This window comes from Cebus imitator, unplaced genomic scaffold (assembly GCF_001604975.1).
Source record: "Cebus imitator isolate Cc_AM_T3 unplaced genomic scaffold, Cebus_imitator-1.0 Scaffold51, whole genome shotgun sequence".
In the NCBI taxonomy this organism is placed as follows: domain Eukaryota; kingdom Metazoa; phylum Chordata; class Mammalia; order Primates; family Cebidae; genus Cebus; species Cebus imitator.
The window spans coordinates 7,004,612-7,020,469 of record NW_016107366.1 but is presented as its reverse complement, the minus strand read 5'-3'; the positions used below and the strand labels follow the sequence as shown (position 1 = coordinate 7,020,469).

The window sequence follows — 15,858 nt, the reverse complement described above, 5'->3', positions numbered from 1 at the left end:
ATATCTGTGGCCAATTTTCTTCACTTCTCTCTGTCTCAGTTGACTCATGCATAAAATGGGAATCATAATGATAGAAACTACCTCTTGATTTGTGAGGATTAAATGAGTTTATACATGGAAAACATGACCCAGCACATAGTACATGCTCAATAAATTAGCTGTCTCGAATTATTTTGTAGATGAGGCCCAGAAAGGATTAGAGCTTTGCTCAAGATCACACAGCTCTCAGGGGTCCAGTAGGAGTGGGAGCCTTTGTTTCTGCACTGTTTACAACCACTGTCTTTAGATGGGAGCCAGAAGTTGATTAGCAAAGGCCACACTGTTCACAATGATGTCATTACATTTCTAAGGACTGACTAATAGATCTTAGTGAATATATGGAGAATGTTGCCCTGAAAATGAAGTCATATATTTAAAAATATGTGTTATGCAACACAAGCGAGAGAGAAGACTGATTATCAGGTATGGGGGACTCCAAATGCCAGGATCTTCCCACTAGTCATTTGGCAGATGGGCACTGGGAGCCTGTTGTCTGCCAGTGCAGGGGATGCTGCAGTGATCAGACAGCCTCTCTCTTCACGGGGCTCCCTGACATCAGCCCAGGGCAAGCCCCAGCTCATGCCCAGCTCACTGACCAGGACCAGGGAATGGGACCAGAACTCAGCAGCCCCATGTCCCAAATACCTTGTGGCAATGTTTTAACCAAATCTTCTTGTTTTAGGCTCAAAGAGAACACGTGAGAATGAAAGAACAGGCTAGGCCCAAAGGAGAAAAGGTTTGTGCCGTGACCATCCTGGGGAGCACTTTGGCTCCTGATCAAGTGTCCCAAGCGTGTTATTTGGGTTTGATTTAGTCCATTCTGATCAAGGGGATTGTAGAAGCACCAAGAGGGCTAAGCCTAAAAGAAGTGGACTTGTAGGTCTGGGACATCATGAAGAGGGTGCCAGGCAGTTCTGGCTGAGTCTCTTCTCACCACCCGGTGACTATGGCTGAGTACCTTGACCTCCCTGGGCCTTGGCTTCTCTATCAACTATCGAAGGGTCCTGTGATTCCACACCTGGCTCTTCCTGGGAAAATGTTGGGTAGACAAGAGCTTCTGAGGACCGCAGGCCTAGATTTGCCTCTTTGTAGCAGCTGTAGAATCTCCTGAAAGTCCTTTACTATTTCTTTGCTCCAGTTTCTCCATCTGTAAAGTGGGGGTGGTGATGATCACCCTGTGACATGGGATGCAGTGAGGGGATGTTTATGGAAGTGCTTTAGCTGGTGTCAGTCACCGCAGGAATAACAAATCCCTCTAACCAAAACAACTGCTGGTGCTAAGCTGTTCCCAAGGGGGGATGTGTCCACAATGACCCCAGTCAAGAGATCCTGCCCAGGGAGCCTGCTCTAGCCATAGGCAGCAACTTGGCTGCCTATGGGAATCTCCTTATCTCCACCATGACCCTGGTCCTCTGCCCACCTTGCCTGCCTCTGGGCTGCACGGAGGCTGTTCCTTGTGGTAGTTGATGCTCCCACCCTGTGGCCTCCTGAGTCTGCCCACCAGGGTGTGGGGAAGGGAGGGCTGGGGCTGGGGAGGGCAAGGTCCTCACCTCTCTCTGCCTCTGGCCACCTCAGTGGATGTCAGATGCCAGCAGGGCTTGGGTGCAGCAGGAGGCTCTGGGAGGAGGCCTCACAACACACAGATTTTGGGGCTTGACTGTGGACATTTCTACTCTCCTTTTGGCACATCGGGCCATCCCGTCACCTTATTTGTCAGGAAAGCCATTTCTGTGGGCACTTTTTGACAGCCAGAACCTCCTGGGATGCCACTCTGTGATTTTATTTCATCTGCCTCCTTTCCAAATGGGTGCTTCTGCGGTTCTAAAAGCATTTTCTGAGTACCGGCCTTGTGCCAGGTGCTGAGACCTGGAGGTGATTCAGGCACTGTGCCTGCTCTTGAGGGGCACATGGTCCCAGAGGGGCAGACTGTGAGCAATGACCTTCCTGTAAAGGTCACAGGCCCTGGTGGGAGGAGCAGGTGGGCAGGGCAGGCTTCTGGAGACCAGATTGGGCCTGAGCACTGGTGCTCGAGCGGGACCCAGACCAGAGAGCGGGAAATAAATCCTGGAAGAAGGGAGTGTGTGTGCTGTGTGTGCTGATGCTGGTCAGCTCTTTCCACCACAGCCCGTGCCCTCCAAGTGCGGCACAGAAACAAAGGGCTTCTGAGCCCTGGGGTGGGACTCAAGGCCTGAGCTCAAGGCCTCCCCTTGAGCTGTCTCTGCAAAGGACAATGCCATTTTCCACTCCTATGTGACCCTGATTCTAAAGATGAGCACGATTTCTACAGAAAGGTGGGGACATGGGAGGAACAGGGCTCCAGCACTTCACTGACCATTTTGCTCTCTTTAGGGTGATGCTGGGGAGGAGCTTCCTAGCCCTCCTGAACCTTCCAGGCCTGTTGGACCCACGGTGAGATTCCCATCTAGGTTTGTGACACACACAGGTGCAAGACCAGGGATGCAGCCAAAACGGCTGCAGGCTGATGACTCTCCTTTTTGGACCCCAAAGTATCTTACAGTTAGACCCCAGGGTCTTCTGCCTCTACTAGGACTCTGCAGGGTGAAGCAGCAGAATTGATTTCTATCCAGTTTATATCCTGTACCTTGAGTGTCCCAGAAGTTCTTCAAGCTCAACACTTCCCCACACTGGACTCATTACCCATGCCCCAGACCTGCTCCTCCTCTTGGGTTTCCCGTCTCTGGGAATGGCACCCCATCTACCTGGTCACCAAGAGAGGGACATCCTTGAGTGGTCCTCTTCCTTTCCCAACCCCGTCCAGTGTGTCCCCAAGTCCCCCTGAGTCTAGCTGTGCAGTGCCTCCTCCTCCTCTCTTGGGCGATGGCACCAGCCTCCTAACTGGTCTCCCTGCCTCCATATCACCACTTCCCTTCTCCCACACACATGTGCCCACCACTGTGACCATCCTAAATCCAGCTGTACCCCCAAAGCCCAGCTTTTCCTTGGTGCCTCTCCAGGGTACTCAGTATACACACATTCAGTGAATGAATTAGGCCCTGCCTGGTTCCCATCTTCAAGATGGGAAAAGTATAAGTACTAGAAAGGTGTTTTGGAGATTCCCCTGTTTCTTCGGATACGTTTGATGGCATTCGAGCATGCACTGAGAACCCGCTGGATGCTTGGCCCCCTTGGACTCTGGGTACCCAGTGTGTCTAAGGTTTGGGCCAGCCCTTGAGGAGCTCTAGTTTAGAGGAGCCGGCAGACACATGCGCAACTAAGCTTCAAGCAGCTGACGGAGAACTTGATGGAGGCTAGTGGGAGCACCGAGGAGGGAGAGGAGAATTCTGCCTGGAAATGGGGTAGGGAGGGCTTCATGGAGGTGGCGACTGCGGAACTGGGCCTTGAAGGATGAGTAGGAAATTGAAAGGCAGGAAAGGAGGCTGAAGACATGAGTGGGCTGCAAAGCTGGGAGGCAGCAGGGAGGAGGGTGGCTGTAGAGGGGAGTGGGAGGAAAGGCAGAGAGAAAATGGGGAGCTGAAGTTATCGGGCTGCAGAACATGGGAAACCTTCCCCATTTGGGGAAACTTTCAGTGACATGGCTGTCCTTGGAATCTGGCAGTTGAATGCAAGTTGTGGAAATTTCTTCTCTCTCCAGGTGGGAGCGGAGGTGGAGGGCTCTGGCCTGGGCTGGGGCTCGGGCATCAGCTCGGGCTCTGGTGACCTGGTGGGCAGTGAGGAGCTGCTGAGAGTGAGTGTGAAGGAGGACATGACATGGTGTCTGGGACTGCCTTCAAAATAACCCCAGAGGGAGGGATGTGGGGTCGGGGACAGATGAAACCAGATTGGCTACCACTGGGGTTGCTGGCGGTGAGCTCATGGGGGTTCATCCTCCTTTTCCCTATATATGTTTGAAATTGTCCACTTTGATCAGTGGCATTGTAAGTGAGTATGAGCCTACATTTATCTTCAGGACCTTCTCGCCCACCTGCTTCCTTTCCCCAGTGGGCTTCTCAAGCAGGCTGCCCCCACAGCAGGTATGCCCACTGCCCTTCACCTCTGCCGGTTTGCTTTTGACTCTCCCTCCCCCTCCTCTCACCCTATTCATTAAAGAGAACTGCTGGCCTCGTCTCTGGGTGGCACGTTCTATTTCAGCTTCCAGAACCTTCCTGAGACCTCCTTCCCTTATGCACCCCCTCCCTGCCTCCATCTCCAGACTACTCTTTCTCTCTTGGTGCCTCTTGCTCCCCTGGCCCCCTGCCAAGGCTGCGGCTCCACCAGTCCTTTCGGAAATTGCCCCCTAGGGAGCTTCTTCCTTCTCTAGCAGCAGCTGGTGCCTCTGTCCCCGGGCGCCTGTACTGAATCCCCAATTGAAAGCTTCACTTGGCTGCCCCTCATGGCCGGGGCTAGAAGGGTTCTAGACTCCGTCGTTAAATGGAATGGGAGCCAAATGAATCTCCCAGCCTGGTGGGTCAGCCAGCCCAGCAATGAGCTAAAAACACTAGTACACTTCAGAAAGAGTTTTAACAACAAGGCTGTCCAACAGGCAGCTTTTGACTAACCTCACAGTTCACCAGAAAACTCAGTTCACCAGAGCACTTCTCAGAATTCCAGCTAATTGGGTTTTGTATTCAGCTGTTTGGGAGAAAACACAATACAATGGGCTCAGAAAGACCAAGATTCGAATCCCAGCTCTCCTACTAATTAGCTGTGTGTCTAGAGCCCTTGAGTTGCATAGTCTCACTGAGCCTCAGTTTCCCCATCTGTGAAGTGGGAGCACCAATCCCTACTTGTAGGATTGTTGTCAGAATTTGAGAGAATGTATGAAGCACGTATTCAGTATCTCATTCAGTATTCCCCCACTGTTTCTAATAGAGTCTCTGTGTTTTTAGGGTCCTCCAGGGCCCCCAGGCCCACCTGGCGTACCTGGGATTCCGGGAAAACCAGGAACTGATGTTTTCATGGGACCCCCTGGATCTCCTGGAGAGGATGGAGCTGCTGGTGAACCTGGGCCCCCGGTGAGCAACTGAAGTCTTCTCCCCATCTCTGCGGCTGTGGGGCTTCCTTTAGCTGGGGAGCGGTGTACAGATTGCAGAACCCAGCACTGTCCAAGGTTTGCGATAGGGAGAGAGCAGTTCACTGTAAACAGAAATCCTCCTCATCTGAATCATTGTTGAGATTCCAGAGAAGCAGCAGCCAAGAAAAACATCATCCTACTTATCGTTTCACTGCGTTATTACAGTCAGTGCAGATGGCCCCCGACTTACAAATGGTTCAACTTACGATGTTTTTGACTTTATAATGGTGCAAAAGCGATACATATTCAGTACCTTGAGTACCCATGCAACCATTCTGTTTTCAATTTTAACACTTTATTATAAAATAGGCTTTGTGTTTGACGACTTTGCCCAGCTATAGGCTAATGGAAGTGTTCTGAGCACATTTAAGGTAGGCTAGGCTAAGCTGTGATGTTCAGTAGCTTAGATGTATTAAATGCATTTTGGACTTCAGATATTTTCAACTTACAATTGGTTTATCAGATGTAGCCCCATTGTAACTCAAGAAGCATCTGTATAGAAGACACAGATTCATAAAGAATCTTGGAATCATAGACCATCAGGGCTAGACCTGGGGTGGGAGACCCTTGGAGACCATTTGGTCCAACACTGCCTCTAACTTCCCCACAGAGGAAGAAATGGGATCCAGAGAGTGAAGGACAGTTATCCACAGGTACACCGTCAGCAGCGACCCAGCTGGGGCCAAGGACTAGTTTCCTGCCTTGCACTTGACATGAGGCCGTGGGCCCACCAGCCTCACCTGCCTCCCAACCCTGCCCTCTTTTTCTAACAAGCGTGTGTATGTGATTCTTAGCAGAGATGTTGTGGGTTGATTGTCACTGATGTTCCCCAGGGCCCTGAGGGAGAGCCTGGAGTTGATGGAGCCACCGGCCTTCCCGGGATGAAAGGGGAGAAGGTAAGGGGAACACGGAAGGGTCCCAACACCTGGGAGCCACCAGGCCCGCAGTACTCTTTCCGACCTCTAAGCCTGACCTTGCCTCTTATGTGACTGACCCCCCTGCCCCCTGAAATCCCCTGCTGGCCACTTCTGCTGGATGTCCCTATCATGTGACTCATGATGCCCAAACCTGAACTCAGCACCTTCCCTGCCCACTCTTGTGTGTCCCTAGCTTCAGTGCACAGTGTTGCCATCTACCCAGTCACCTGGAGCCAGAAATGGAATCTTCTCTAACTACTCCTTCCCTCTCTTTCCTGCTGCGATTGGTCAGTGCCAAGATGGCCCAGTCTGACCTCCGCCTCTCTCACCTTTCTCTCCCCACGGAGTTGGACTCATCGCTTCTCACTTGCACGGTGGCCTTGCGCTCCCCGTCGCTGCGCATTCTCTCCACCCACCCTCCAGCCTCCTGCCCAGTTCACCTTCCTGTAGTAGGCTCTCGTCAGCCCCTCCCTGGTCCCTGAGAAAAGATCCAGGGCTTCACTGCCTGCAGGACACAGCCTAGCTCTGTGCAGACCTCTAGTGTTTCCTGATTTGCATGGGCTTCCTCTTTCCAATGCATCCTCCAACTCCTCACATGGCCTCTTGGCCAGTGGGCCGGCTCTGCCCACATGCTCTGGGCACACTCTTCCATTCTGGCCTCCTTGTCTTTGCACGTGGTTTTCTCCCTGTTTGGGATGTCCTTTTCCTTTTCTCATCCTCCAAGACCTAGTTCAGATACATCCTCTGGGTAGCTCTCCCTGACTCATGAACAGAAAGCATCCCTCCTTCCTCTGCTTTCTGTTAGCATCATAGGAAGCTCCTGTGCTATGAGAACATCTTTAGCCAGTGACACTAAAGGTGTTAGCTTACCTATCTGCTCCTCAGCCCCACCCTGACATAAAGCATGTAGTACTGCCTCTCTCTCCTTAGAACCTAGCACAGACCTCTGTTATGTTTGAGGCATGAATGAAACTTCCTTTGGACACCATTAGCCTGCTTTTCCCAGAGTCTGGCCTGCCTTCATCCTCTTCATTCTCTGCCTGTAAGCTGGTCCTGCCTCCTGTCTGCAAACCTGTGCTGGTGCTACCCCGGGGCGCGCACGCGCACGCGCACACGCACTTGTGTGTGTGTGTGTGTGTGTGTGGAGGAGTAGTTCCTGCTTCTGCAGGGTTCCCAGCTTAATAAGACAAGCCATGTCTGTCAAAGGAAGGCAGTAAAGACAAGGTGAGCCCTGCACTAGGGATGCGATCAGTGAGTTTTACCGGGGTACAGAGGAGGAAGAGTCCCTCTCAGCTGGGATGGGAAGTGGGGCCTTCTGTGGCCCTCTCACAGATAAAGACGTGGAAAATGCTGACTCCTCAGACACCGCCATGAACTGAATTTCTAGTTTCCATCAGCTCTCAAGTATGTTTATTTTAATTGGACCCATAACTCAATTTTCATGGAAAGCTTATTTCTCAGAAAAAGGAACAGTTGTCAAGCTTTATGGAACTCATTTTACATATAGTAACGGTTTCATAGGAAATTAAATTTTGCAGGAAGCACCACAGACCTATCTTCCTACCTGTTGTTCTTCCCAGCTTCCCCCTACCCACCCACACTCACCCCTCCCATACTCTGTCTCGAACTTAAAGATACCCACGCCCACAACTGCATACAAAACACCCTTGCACACACACTCTGCAGCTGCTTGAAGAATCAGCAGGGCACAGAGCAGCAGCAGGCTTGTCTAGGGTGAATGCTGGAGATCAATCACGTTTGTTTGTTTCTGAAATTTGCTACACGTCTCAGTTTGTTGCACTGTGTACGTATGAGGTTTTCTGATCGAGTTAAGGCAGACTTGGAAGAACTTGGGAATTTGCATCTGGAATAAAGCGGGCGGGAAACTTTACACATGATATTTACCTTAAAAACAAAACAAAACAAAAAGCCCAATAAACCAAGGTGCATATTCAGTGTGTAAAATAACAAAACGTGCAAAAGGAAATGAACAACTTCAGGGCTGTAATAGATCGTAAGATCCAATGATTCATTTGATCCTTGACTCCCCTTCAACAATATCTGTCCTTCAGCTTGCATACCTCCAGTGACAAGGAACCTATCTCCTGCCCAGGCAGTGCCTTGCACAGTTATATGGATCCACTTGTAGGGAAGCCTTTCTGTCTGCTGTGATGAAATCAGCCTCCCTTCTCTTTAGCATGGCACATAGACCAATCTAGGCAGTGATCTAGAATGGAGTTTTCCCTACAGGGAATAAGGTTCAGGTTATTTATCTGAAAAAAATGTTTTTATAGATAATTGTTATTATAAAATGTGAGATTGAGATCAAAATATGATGCTCATTAAGAATTCATCAAGTATTATAAGTAGGAGCTAAGCTATGAGGACATAAGGATATAACAATTATACAACAGACTTTGGGGCTTGGGGAAAAGGGTGGGAGGGGGTGAGGGATAAAAGAGTACAGGCTGGCTGCAGTGTACATTGCTTAGGTGATGGGTGCACCCAAATCTCAGAAATCACCGTTAAAGAACTCATGTAACCAAACACCACCTGTTCCCACAAAAAACCTATGAAATTTAAAAAATTAAAATATTTTTTAAAATGATACCTCAAAGAATTTATCAAATAGATTATTCCATGCTGAGTTCAATGACAAATATTCCTTACTTTATTTTTTCCAAATCAAGATGAGCAACTAACTAAGAACTTTAGCCCAAGAAGGAGTAGGTGAAGAGTGGCCCGTTTTCTCAGTAGTAGAATGTTTCTGGAAAGAATGCAGAAGAACTTGCTGGAGAAGACAGATCTCTGAAAAAATCATTCCTTTCTGCTTTTGCACTGCAGATTCTGTCTTTCAGTTCTTTGGAGCACACCTAGAATTAACAGTTGTTGATTTTCTACTTTGAGAATCTAAGTCATCATGTTATTCTTCAGTCTCAAAAGGGACACTGAGGCAGGAAAGAGTTTGTGCTTGGAAATGTTCTTCAGTGCCCAGAATTACAGAAGAATGTTGAATTCCCAGTAATTGCCTTTGAGTAATTTCACTGAGCTGCTGAACTGTCATTGTAAAATCAGCTTCTGTCTTTTCTGTTGATGTAAGAGAAATACAATGAAATCATCATCACCTTCTCTTTCTCCAAGCAATCCCAATTTGTCTTTGAGCAATTCTCTAAAAACCTTGAATAGTAAAGAATATAGAAGTAAGCTGCTTTTGCCTAGGACCCAGTGATGGGTTTAGATTTTCTAACAACTTGTTTAAATGAAACACTGAAATAGTTGCCTGATTTCCTATTTTGTATCTTCTTTTATCATCAGAAGTGTTTGGTTCAACAACTGGATTATAGGCCTCCCTAAAATCAAATAGATGGCCAGGCGCAGTAGCTCACGCCTGTAATCCCAGCACTTTGGGAGGCCAAGGTGGGTGGATCACCTGAGGTCAGGAGTTCAAGACCAGCCTGGTCAACATGGAGAAATCCCATCTCTACTAAAAATACAAAAAATTAGCTGGGCGTGGTGGCAGGCGCCTGTCATCCCAGCTACTCGGGAGGCTGAGGCAGGAGAATCGCTCAAACCTGGGAGGTGGGTGTTGCAGTGAGCTGAGATTGTGCCATTGCACTCCACCCTAGGCAACAAGGGTGAAATTCCATCTCAAAAAAAGAAAAAGAGAAAAATCAATTGTAACAGATAAGAAACTGGTTATCAGTATTACAAACAGCAGAAGGAAAACCAACAGACTTCCACAAGGCAATATGTGCTGTCTCAAAAGCCATAACAGGAAAAAAAAAAAAAAAAGTTCTCATCTCTGTTAGGTTCTTTGAGGTTCCTGTGTGCTGAAATTGAGTAATATCCTTAGAAAATCCAATTCACCACAGTAAGCCAACATTTTGAATCAATTCTAAACAACGATTTTGCAACACACAACACTATTGTACCTCATTCCTTTGCAATGTTTCCATTAATGAACTGGTATCTTCATGTTTCATCACTTTTAGAACCATAATTGCAGCTCTGCTAGTTGGAATTCCAAGATCGCATACATGCCCTCACTGCACAAAAATTCTCTCACTAAGAAATAATGTACAACTCCAACATCACCATTTGGGGAATAGGAGCCTTCCCTCACTGTTCGTTGGAGCTCCCACTTTTCATCCTGCCTGTTCACATAAATTCCAGTGAGGTGGGCTCTTCCACCCACAAGCCAATCTACTCATGTTCCAAGCTGATGGCTATCTTATCTGTGAGTCAATGGAATAGATCCAAATACTCTCCTTTTACTATGTCTGAGCTGGCTAAAGTCATCTAAGACCATAAACCAAGGTCCATGGTATCTTCTAGAACTTCCTTTGAAACTCTGTAAGATGCACTCTTGATTGGAAAGGAATGAGGAAGACAACTGAAAAAATTCAGTTTTTTATTTTATGGACATAATTTTCTGTAACAAGATCAGCTGGTAATGCAGCTGCAAGATTTTAAGAGTAGGAGGCTACTTTCTGTTTCACAACAATCCTCATGGCAGTTTGCCTTGTTCCTGAAAAGATGCATAAGACTGACACTTCCATTGAAGACAGATTGGAACGGGCAGCCAGCAACAAGCCGGCCATACCCAAAAGAAGCAGACTTAGAAACTGTAGCCTCTGGGTTAGGCAGTAAAATAGGCATCCGGTTACTGGAGTCACATTTCCACTGCAGGTAGGTCACGCTTAGTTTCTCCCTGGTGAGGCTGGCCAGCAGGGAGGTGACAGGGCCCAGTCACCGTCACTTCCTTCATTGAGCACACCTTCTCCTCCCACATCCTCAGAATAGCAAGAATGTCCCTGCTGGCTCCCTTGCCAGAGAGGCACCAAGGTTCCATGGGGCTGCCCCAGGAGACCTTATGGAGGGCTTTGATTGCAGACATTCTGTGCCTCTCCAGCCTCAGAGCCTGCCTCCAGAGCCTGGTGCCTCACCTGGGACCCCAGCCCACCCTCGACCGCTGTCATACCCATTCCTAGGCCAAGAATTGGGTAGTGTGTCCCAACAGGAAAACACTGCAAGAGACGGGACCTTTCCCATGCCCTATGCCTGCCCCCAGACGTGAGGCATTCGTCTTCCTCCAGAATCATGTGGAAGCGTTCACCTAGCAGATCCATGAACCTCACCCATGGGAACGGCTGGTTCTTTGAGGAAGGTTATCACAGCTACCAAGCAGACAACATGGGCCCACGTCTGTGAGGGAGAGGGGGAGCTTGCTGCCTGGCGGTTGCCTATTACGTGCAGGTAGTTTTGCTGGACACGCCACAGCCTCGTCGTTCTCATCTACCCCGAGAGCTTTGCTTAGTCTCGTATTCAGCTAGAGTCCCAGAGATTTAGAACTGGAAGGAACCTGCGAATTGCTTTAGTCCCTGGTTTCTGTGTCCTGGCAGAGCCATGGGACTTTGTGGAAGTATCTCAGGGCTGGTAGGTGAGGGACAGAGCAACTCTACTTCAAGCATTTATTAAATTTTAATTATGAAAGTAATATATGAATATATTTTTCATTGTCTCCTGTGTCCTATTTCCTCTTTGGTTATTTTTGTTAGAGCAGGTCCTCTAGTCGTATTTTCACAGACTGACTGTAGATGGCAAACTTTCTGAGACCTTGGATTATTTTTTTAATATCTTTATTTTCTTCCCATTTGGTTGAGTATAGAATTCTGGGTTCAAAGTCATTTGTCCTTGATGATTTGAAGATGATCACCATCATCTTCCAACATCTAGTGTTGCCAACACAAAGTCAGATTCACTCTGATTCTCACTCTCTTGGAGGCCATCTGATTTTTCTCTTTGGTAAATTTGGGGATTTATTTTTCTTTATTCTTGGTGTTTAAACTTCCTCTGCATTGTTACTAAATGTGGATTATTTTTTAAATGTGTGCTTTCATTTATCCTTCTTGGTAATCTATGGACCTTTTTTGGAGGGGTGCCTTTTAATCTGGAGACGTCTGTTTTTCCTTCAGAAAATTTAAACACTGCATTCTTCTATCTCTTTATTCTCCTCTGCCACTCCAAGTAAACCGATGCTGGAACCTCCGATTCTGCCTCTGTCTCTCTTGCTTCTTTGCCATTCTGTCTAGGTCTTTTTACCCTCTTGTGTTGCCTTCCGGGAGAATTCTGTAGCCTGATCTCTGTATTAATTCTCTCTTCAGGTGTGTCTATTCTATTACGCAGTCCTTCTGTAGCGTTCTACATTTTAGCAGTTTTCTATTTATGATTTCCAAGATCTCCAACTGGTTCTTTTTCATAATCACTGTTCTTATTTCATAATAGCATGCCTTTGTTTCATGGCTGTGTTATCCTCCCTTTTCTCTGTGAGAACGTATTTCTTATACTTAACGTCCTGATTGGATTGTTTTCTTAACTCCATTTCCCTTGGATGTAAACTCTATAGTTGACTTAGTTGTTTCTCACAGTATTGCCTTTCCTCAGATGTTTGTGTTTCTTTCTTGTGTGTTTACGTTTGAAATTGGGATCCTGCCTGAGTCTGTTTTCTGCCTCTGCTGGTGCAGACTGTTAGACTGTTGGGAGTTGGGCAGTAGCCCCTTCTGAAACTCACAGCGTTTCAGAAGGGGATGGAAGAAATAAGACGTGCCATCAGGCAGGGAAGCTGATCTTTCGAGTGTAGGGTGCCCCTGGACCTCACAGAGTTTCCTAGTCATCTGTGGCTCTGCCCTATCTCTTTGGCCCAATAAACAACTCTTATTTTTCTAGAATTAAGGCGCCCATAGTTTCTCCTCAGCAGGGGAGAGGAAGGGAGGGGAGGGGAGATGGGCAGGGCTGGAGGGCTAGCCTGCTGCAGAATTTCACCCTGTCTCGCTGCTGGGGCCCAGGGGCCATATCATGCACCTGACTTCCATCACGGCTTTGCAGCAGACATTTCTCCCTGTGGTTTCTCTTGATGGTTGAGGCCCCTGTCTTCAGCTTCCCATCTGTTTTCCCTTTGGCATTTCTATTTTGGATCTAATGCCCCTCCCCATCTTGTTTTTGAGCATGGCTATTTCAGAACTATCCATTCTGTCATTTCTATGGATTTGATGTAAGAAGGAAACTGTAGCCCAGGAACAAAAATGACAGGGGGGAAGGACATAATCTCTGATGACTGGCACGTCAGCATCTCTCTCAGGCCCTTCTGTGTGGCCATGCAATTGCTGACTTCATCTCTTGCAGGTGCATGTGTGGTTTCCTCACAGATTCTCCATTTGGGGCTCCCTGCCACAATCCTCTGATGTAGGCCAGTGTCCCATAACTGACCTCTCCTGCGCACACACCCGCTGTGGTCCTCCCCTCCGCTTGGAGCCCACAGTGGACTCCTTTCTGTGTCTAACCCCCCAGGAAACTGTAGTGTGGTCCCCACTGGGTGTGAACATACAACCTACTCTAACACAACTACCTCCCCAATTCTGCCTTCTGGGGACTACGACAGCCAGCTTTGGGTCTTTAGAACTTTCCAGAAGAGAGCCATTCATCATCCCCCATATCTCCAAAAGTCTAGGGGATGCATTTCAGAGATCTTGAAGCCCCTTCCTCACTTTAGAGTGAGTGAAGTACCCTCTACCTCTGTCATGGGAAGGGTGGGGAAGGGGACCACTTCAGTCCGCTGGCAGCTCTCCAAGTGAAATCTTCTATAATCTCCCCCTTGTTAATGTTTAACTTCTCTGGTTTACTCTTGAGGTAGGTGATGAGCTAATGGTTGAAAAGTGGGTTTCACCAGCTTTCAGCATGACCTGTCCAACAGACTGGCATCTATTGTAATGTGTTTGGCTTGAAGACACCAATCTGAGACAGAAATATTTTGTATTTTAATATCCTATTACTTAAGACTCCATAATTGGGCATTGTCTTCAGAACATACCTAATGAGACATGCATTAATTGGTCTTTGTTTTTGTTTTTTTCAGGGGGCAAGAGGGCCTAATGGCTCAGTTGGTGAAAAGGTAAAAAAAAAAAAACAACTTTCTCCTCCTTCCTCACCTTTCTTGGAGTTTACTATAATTGGACTGCTGGGTTGGAATATTGAACATATAAATGTCATGGAACAGAAAGACATCTCAAAGGAATTGCTCAGAGAAGGCAGAACAGCTGGGGATGGTGGGGAATAAACACCCTTCGATGTTTTCTCCCTCTTCACCCATCCCTCCAAATGCATTCAAATGAATGCATCAGCTTATCTCCAAGTAAAATGTCAATTAGCAAGACAGCTGTTTCTGTACCATTAAGCAGTACCGATCAGAGAATTCATCAACCTAATTAACTTCAAAGAGTGATTTTCTGATTCAGGCATGCATGATGTTCCTTCCATGAGTGAACCCAGGGCTAGATAATCAGCCTGTCCTCTTTCCTACAGGGTGACCCTGGCAACAGAGGCTTACCTGGACCCCCAGGGAAACAGGGACAAGCTGGCCCTCCTGGGGTCATGGGACCCCCAGGACCTCCTGGACCCCCTGGGCCCCCAGGCCCTGGATGCACAATGGGACTTGGATTCGAGGTATTTTCCCCCTTTTCTGTGGTTAAAAAAATGATGTATACTAAGGGCTACTGGAAAGACCAATAAGCTAAACCCTGGTCCCAGTGCGGAGGCTATGCGGATTCCCCTGTGAGCCGCCAGCTTCCAGCACCACACCTGGCACAAGCAGGTGCTCAGGAACCGGATCTGAAATTCTCATTCTTGCTCCTTCCCCAGGAGACCGAAGGCTCTGGAAGCACCCAGCTACTGAATGAACCCAAACTCTCCAGACCAACGGCTGCAATTGTAGGTCACCTCTGAAACCTTCATTTATGAGGGTTGTCACACTGTCACGCTACAGCGAGGAAGCTGTGGGCTATGTCCTGGCTCTGCCACTTTCAAAAACTCACCTTCTCTGTGCCTCCAGCCCCCAGCTGTGCCATAGGGAAATGAGATGCCCTTTACAGCTTGTGTCTTTGAGGAGCAGCATAGAAGTTTTGCAGAAAACATGATGTGGAAAGAGGACTTGAAAATCATTTTTACCTCTCTTCATCTATTTCTCTCTCTCCCTCTCCCTCTTCATTCTCTTACAACTAAGCATCTCTACTTTATTTCCTTCCTCCTGTTGCCCCATTCAATGCACACACTTTGCTCCAGGTGAAAGCCCTGTGCTCCTGGCAGGTGCCCCTCCGTGCTGCCTCCAGCCCCTGGCTGGTGGTGTTCATCTCCTGTCACGATGCCTGCTCTTAGGAGGTCCAGCCCCCTGGATCTCATTCTCTTTATTAAATGGGATCCAGAGATGAGCGCTTCAGTCTAGGAGGGAGCAGTGCAGCCCCTCCCATAACTGAACAAGCAGTCCTCTCTCGACCCCCAGAGGCAGAGGGCTCTGAGATGCAGGGTCAAGAGGACCCTCACCGGTTGCTGGGAGGGGCCCTCTGATTCTCTCGCTCTATGGGGTGTTGTTTCCTTCTGACTCCGGAAGGGAAATTTGTTGCTGATCCTTGATTCCCCTTGCCTGGGACAAAATCAGCATAAAAACTCAGGGGGAGATGGCGTTACGAGGGGGTAGATGGAGGTGAGGAAAGTGACTAGAAGAATATTTATGTTTATTTTTCCAGGGTCTCAAGGGAGAAAAAGGAGACCGGGGACCCAAGGTGAGGTTACAGAGCCAAGTTGGGGGTGGGAGGGCTTTCCAGCCTGGTTCTAGGGGCATTATCCCTGTACAGTAAACTTTTTCTCACTTCTTGCTGCTGTGACCAGGGAGAAAGGGGGATGGATGGAGCTAGCATTGTGGGACCCCCTGGGCCGAGAGGGCCACCTGGGCGCATCGAGACCTTGTCTAGTGTGAGTATCATCCAGGTCAGAGCTTGTCTACATATTTTCCACCTTTGCCAAAGGGAAGAGAAGGTTGTC

At 48.2% G+C, this 15,858-nt stretch overlaps 1 protein-coding gene across 1 annotated transcript in view; it reads left to right on the top strand.

Annotated features, from left to right (window-relative positions):
- The window catches only part of COL15A1 (collagen type XV alpha 1 chain), a 115,436-nt gene that overhangs the window by 64,487 nt on the left and 35,091 nt on the right, over positions 1-15,858 (top strand). The window contains exons 12-21 of the mRNA XM_017527723.2: positions 722-775; positions 2,389-2,448; positions 3,653-3,745; positions 4,887-5,012; positions 5,905-5,967; positions 13,901-13,936; positions 14,347-14,487; positions 14,683-14,751; positions 15,564-15,599; positions 15,706-15,789. Of these exons, the coding sequence (XP_017383212.1) occupies positions 722-775; positions 2,389-2,448; positions 3,653-3,745; positions 4,887-5,012; positions 5,905-5,967; positions 13,901-13,936; positions 14,347-14,487; positions 14,683-14,751; positions 15,564-15,599; positions 15,706-15,789 (762 nt within the window). The remainder of the gene's footprint in view (positions 1-721; positions 776-2,388; positions 2,449-3,652; positions 3,746-4,886; positions 5,013-5,904; positions 5,968-13,900; positions 13,937-14,346; positions 14,488-14,682; positions 14,752-15,563; positions 15,600-15,705; positions 15,790-15,858) is intronic.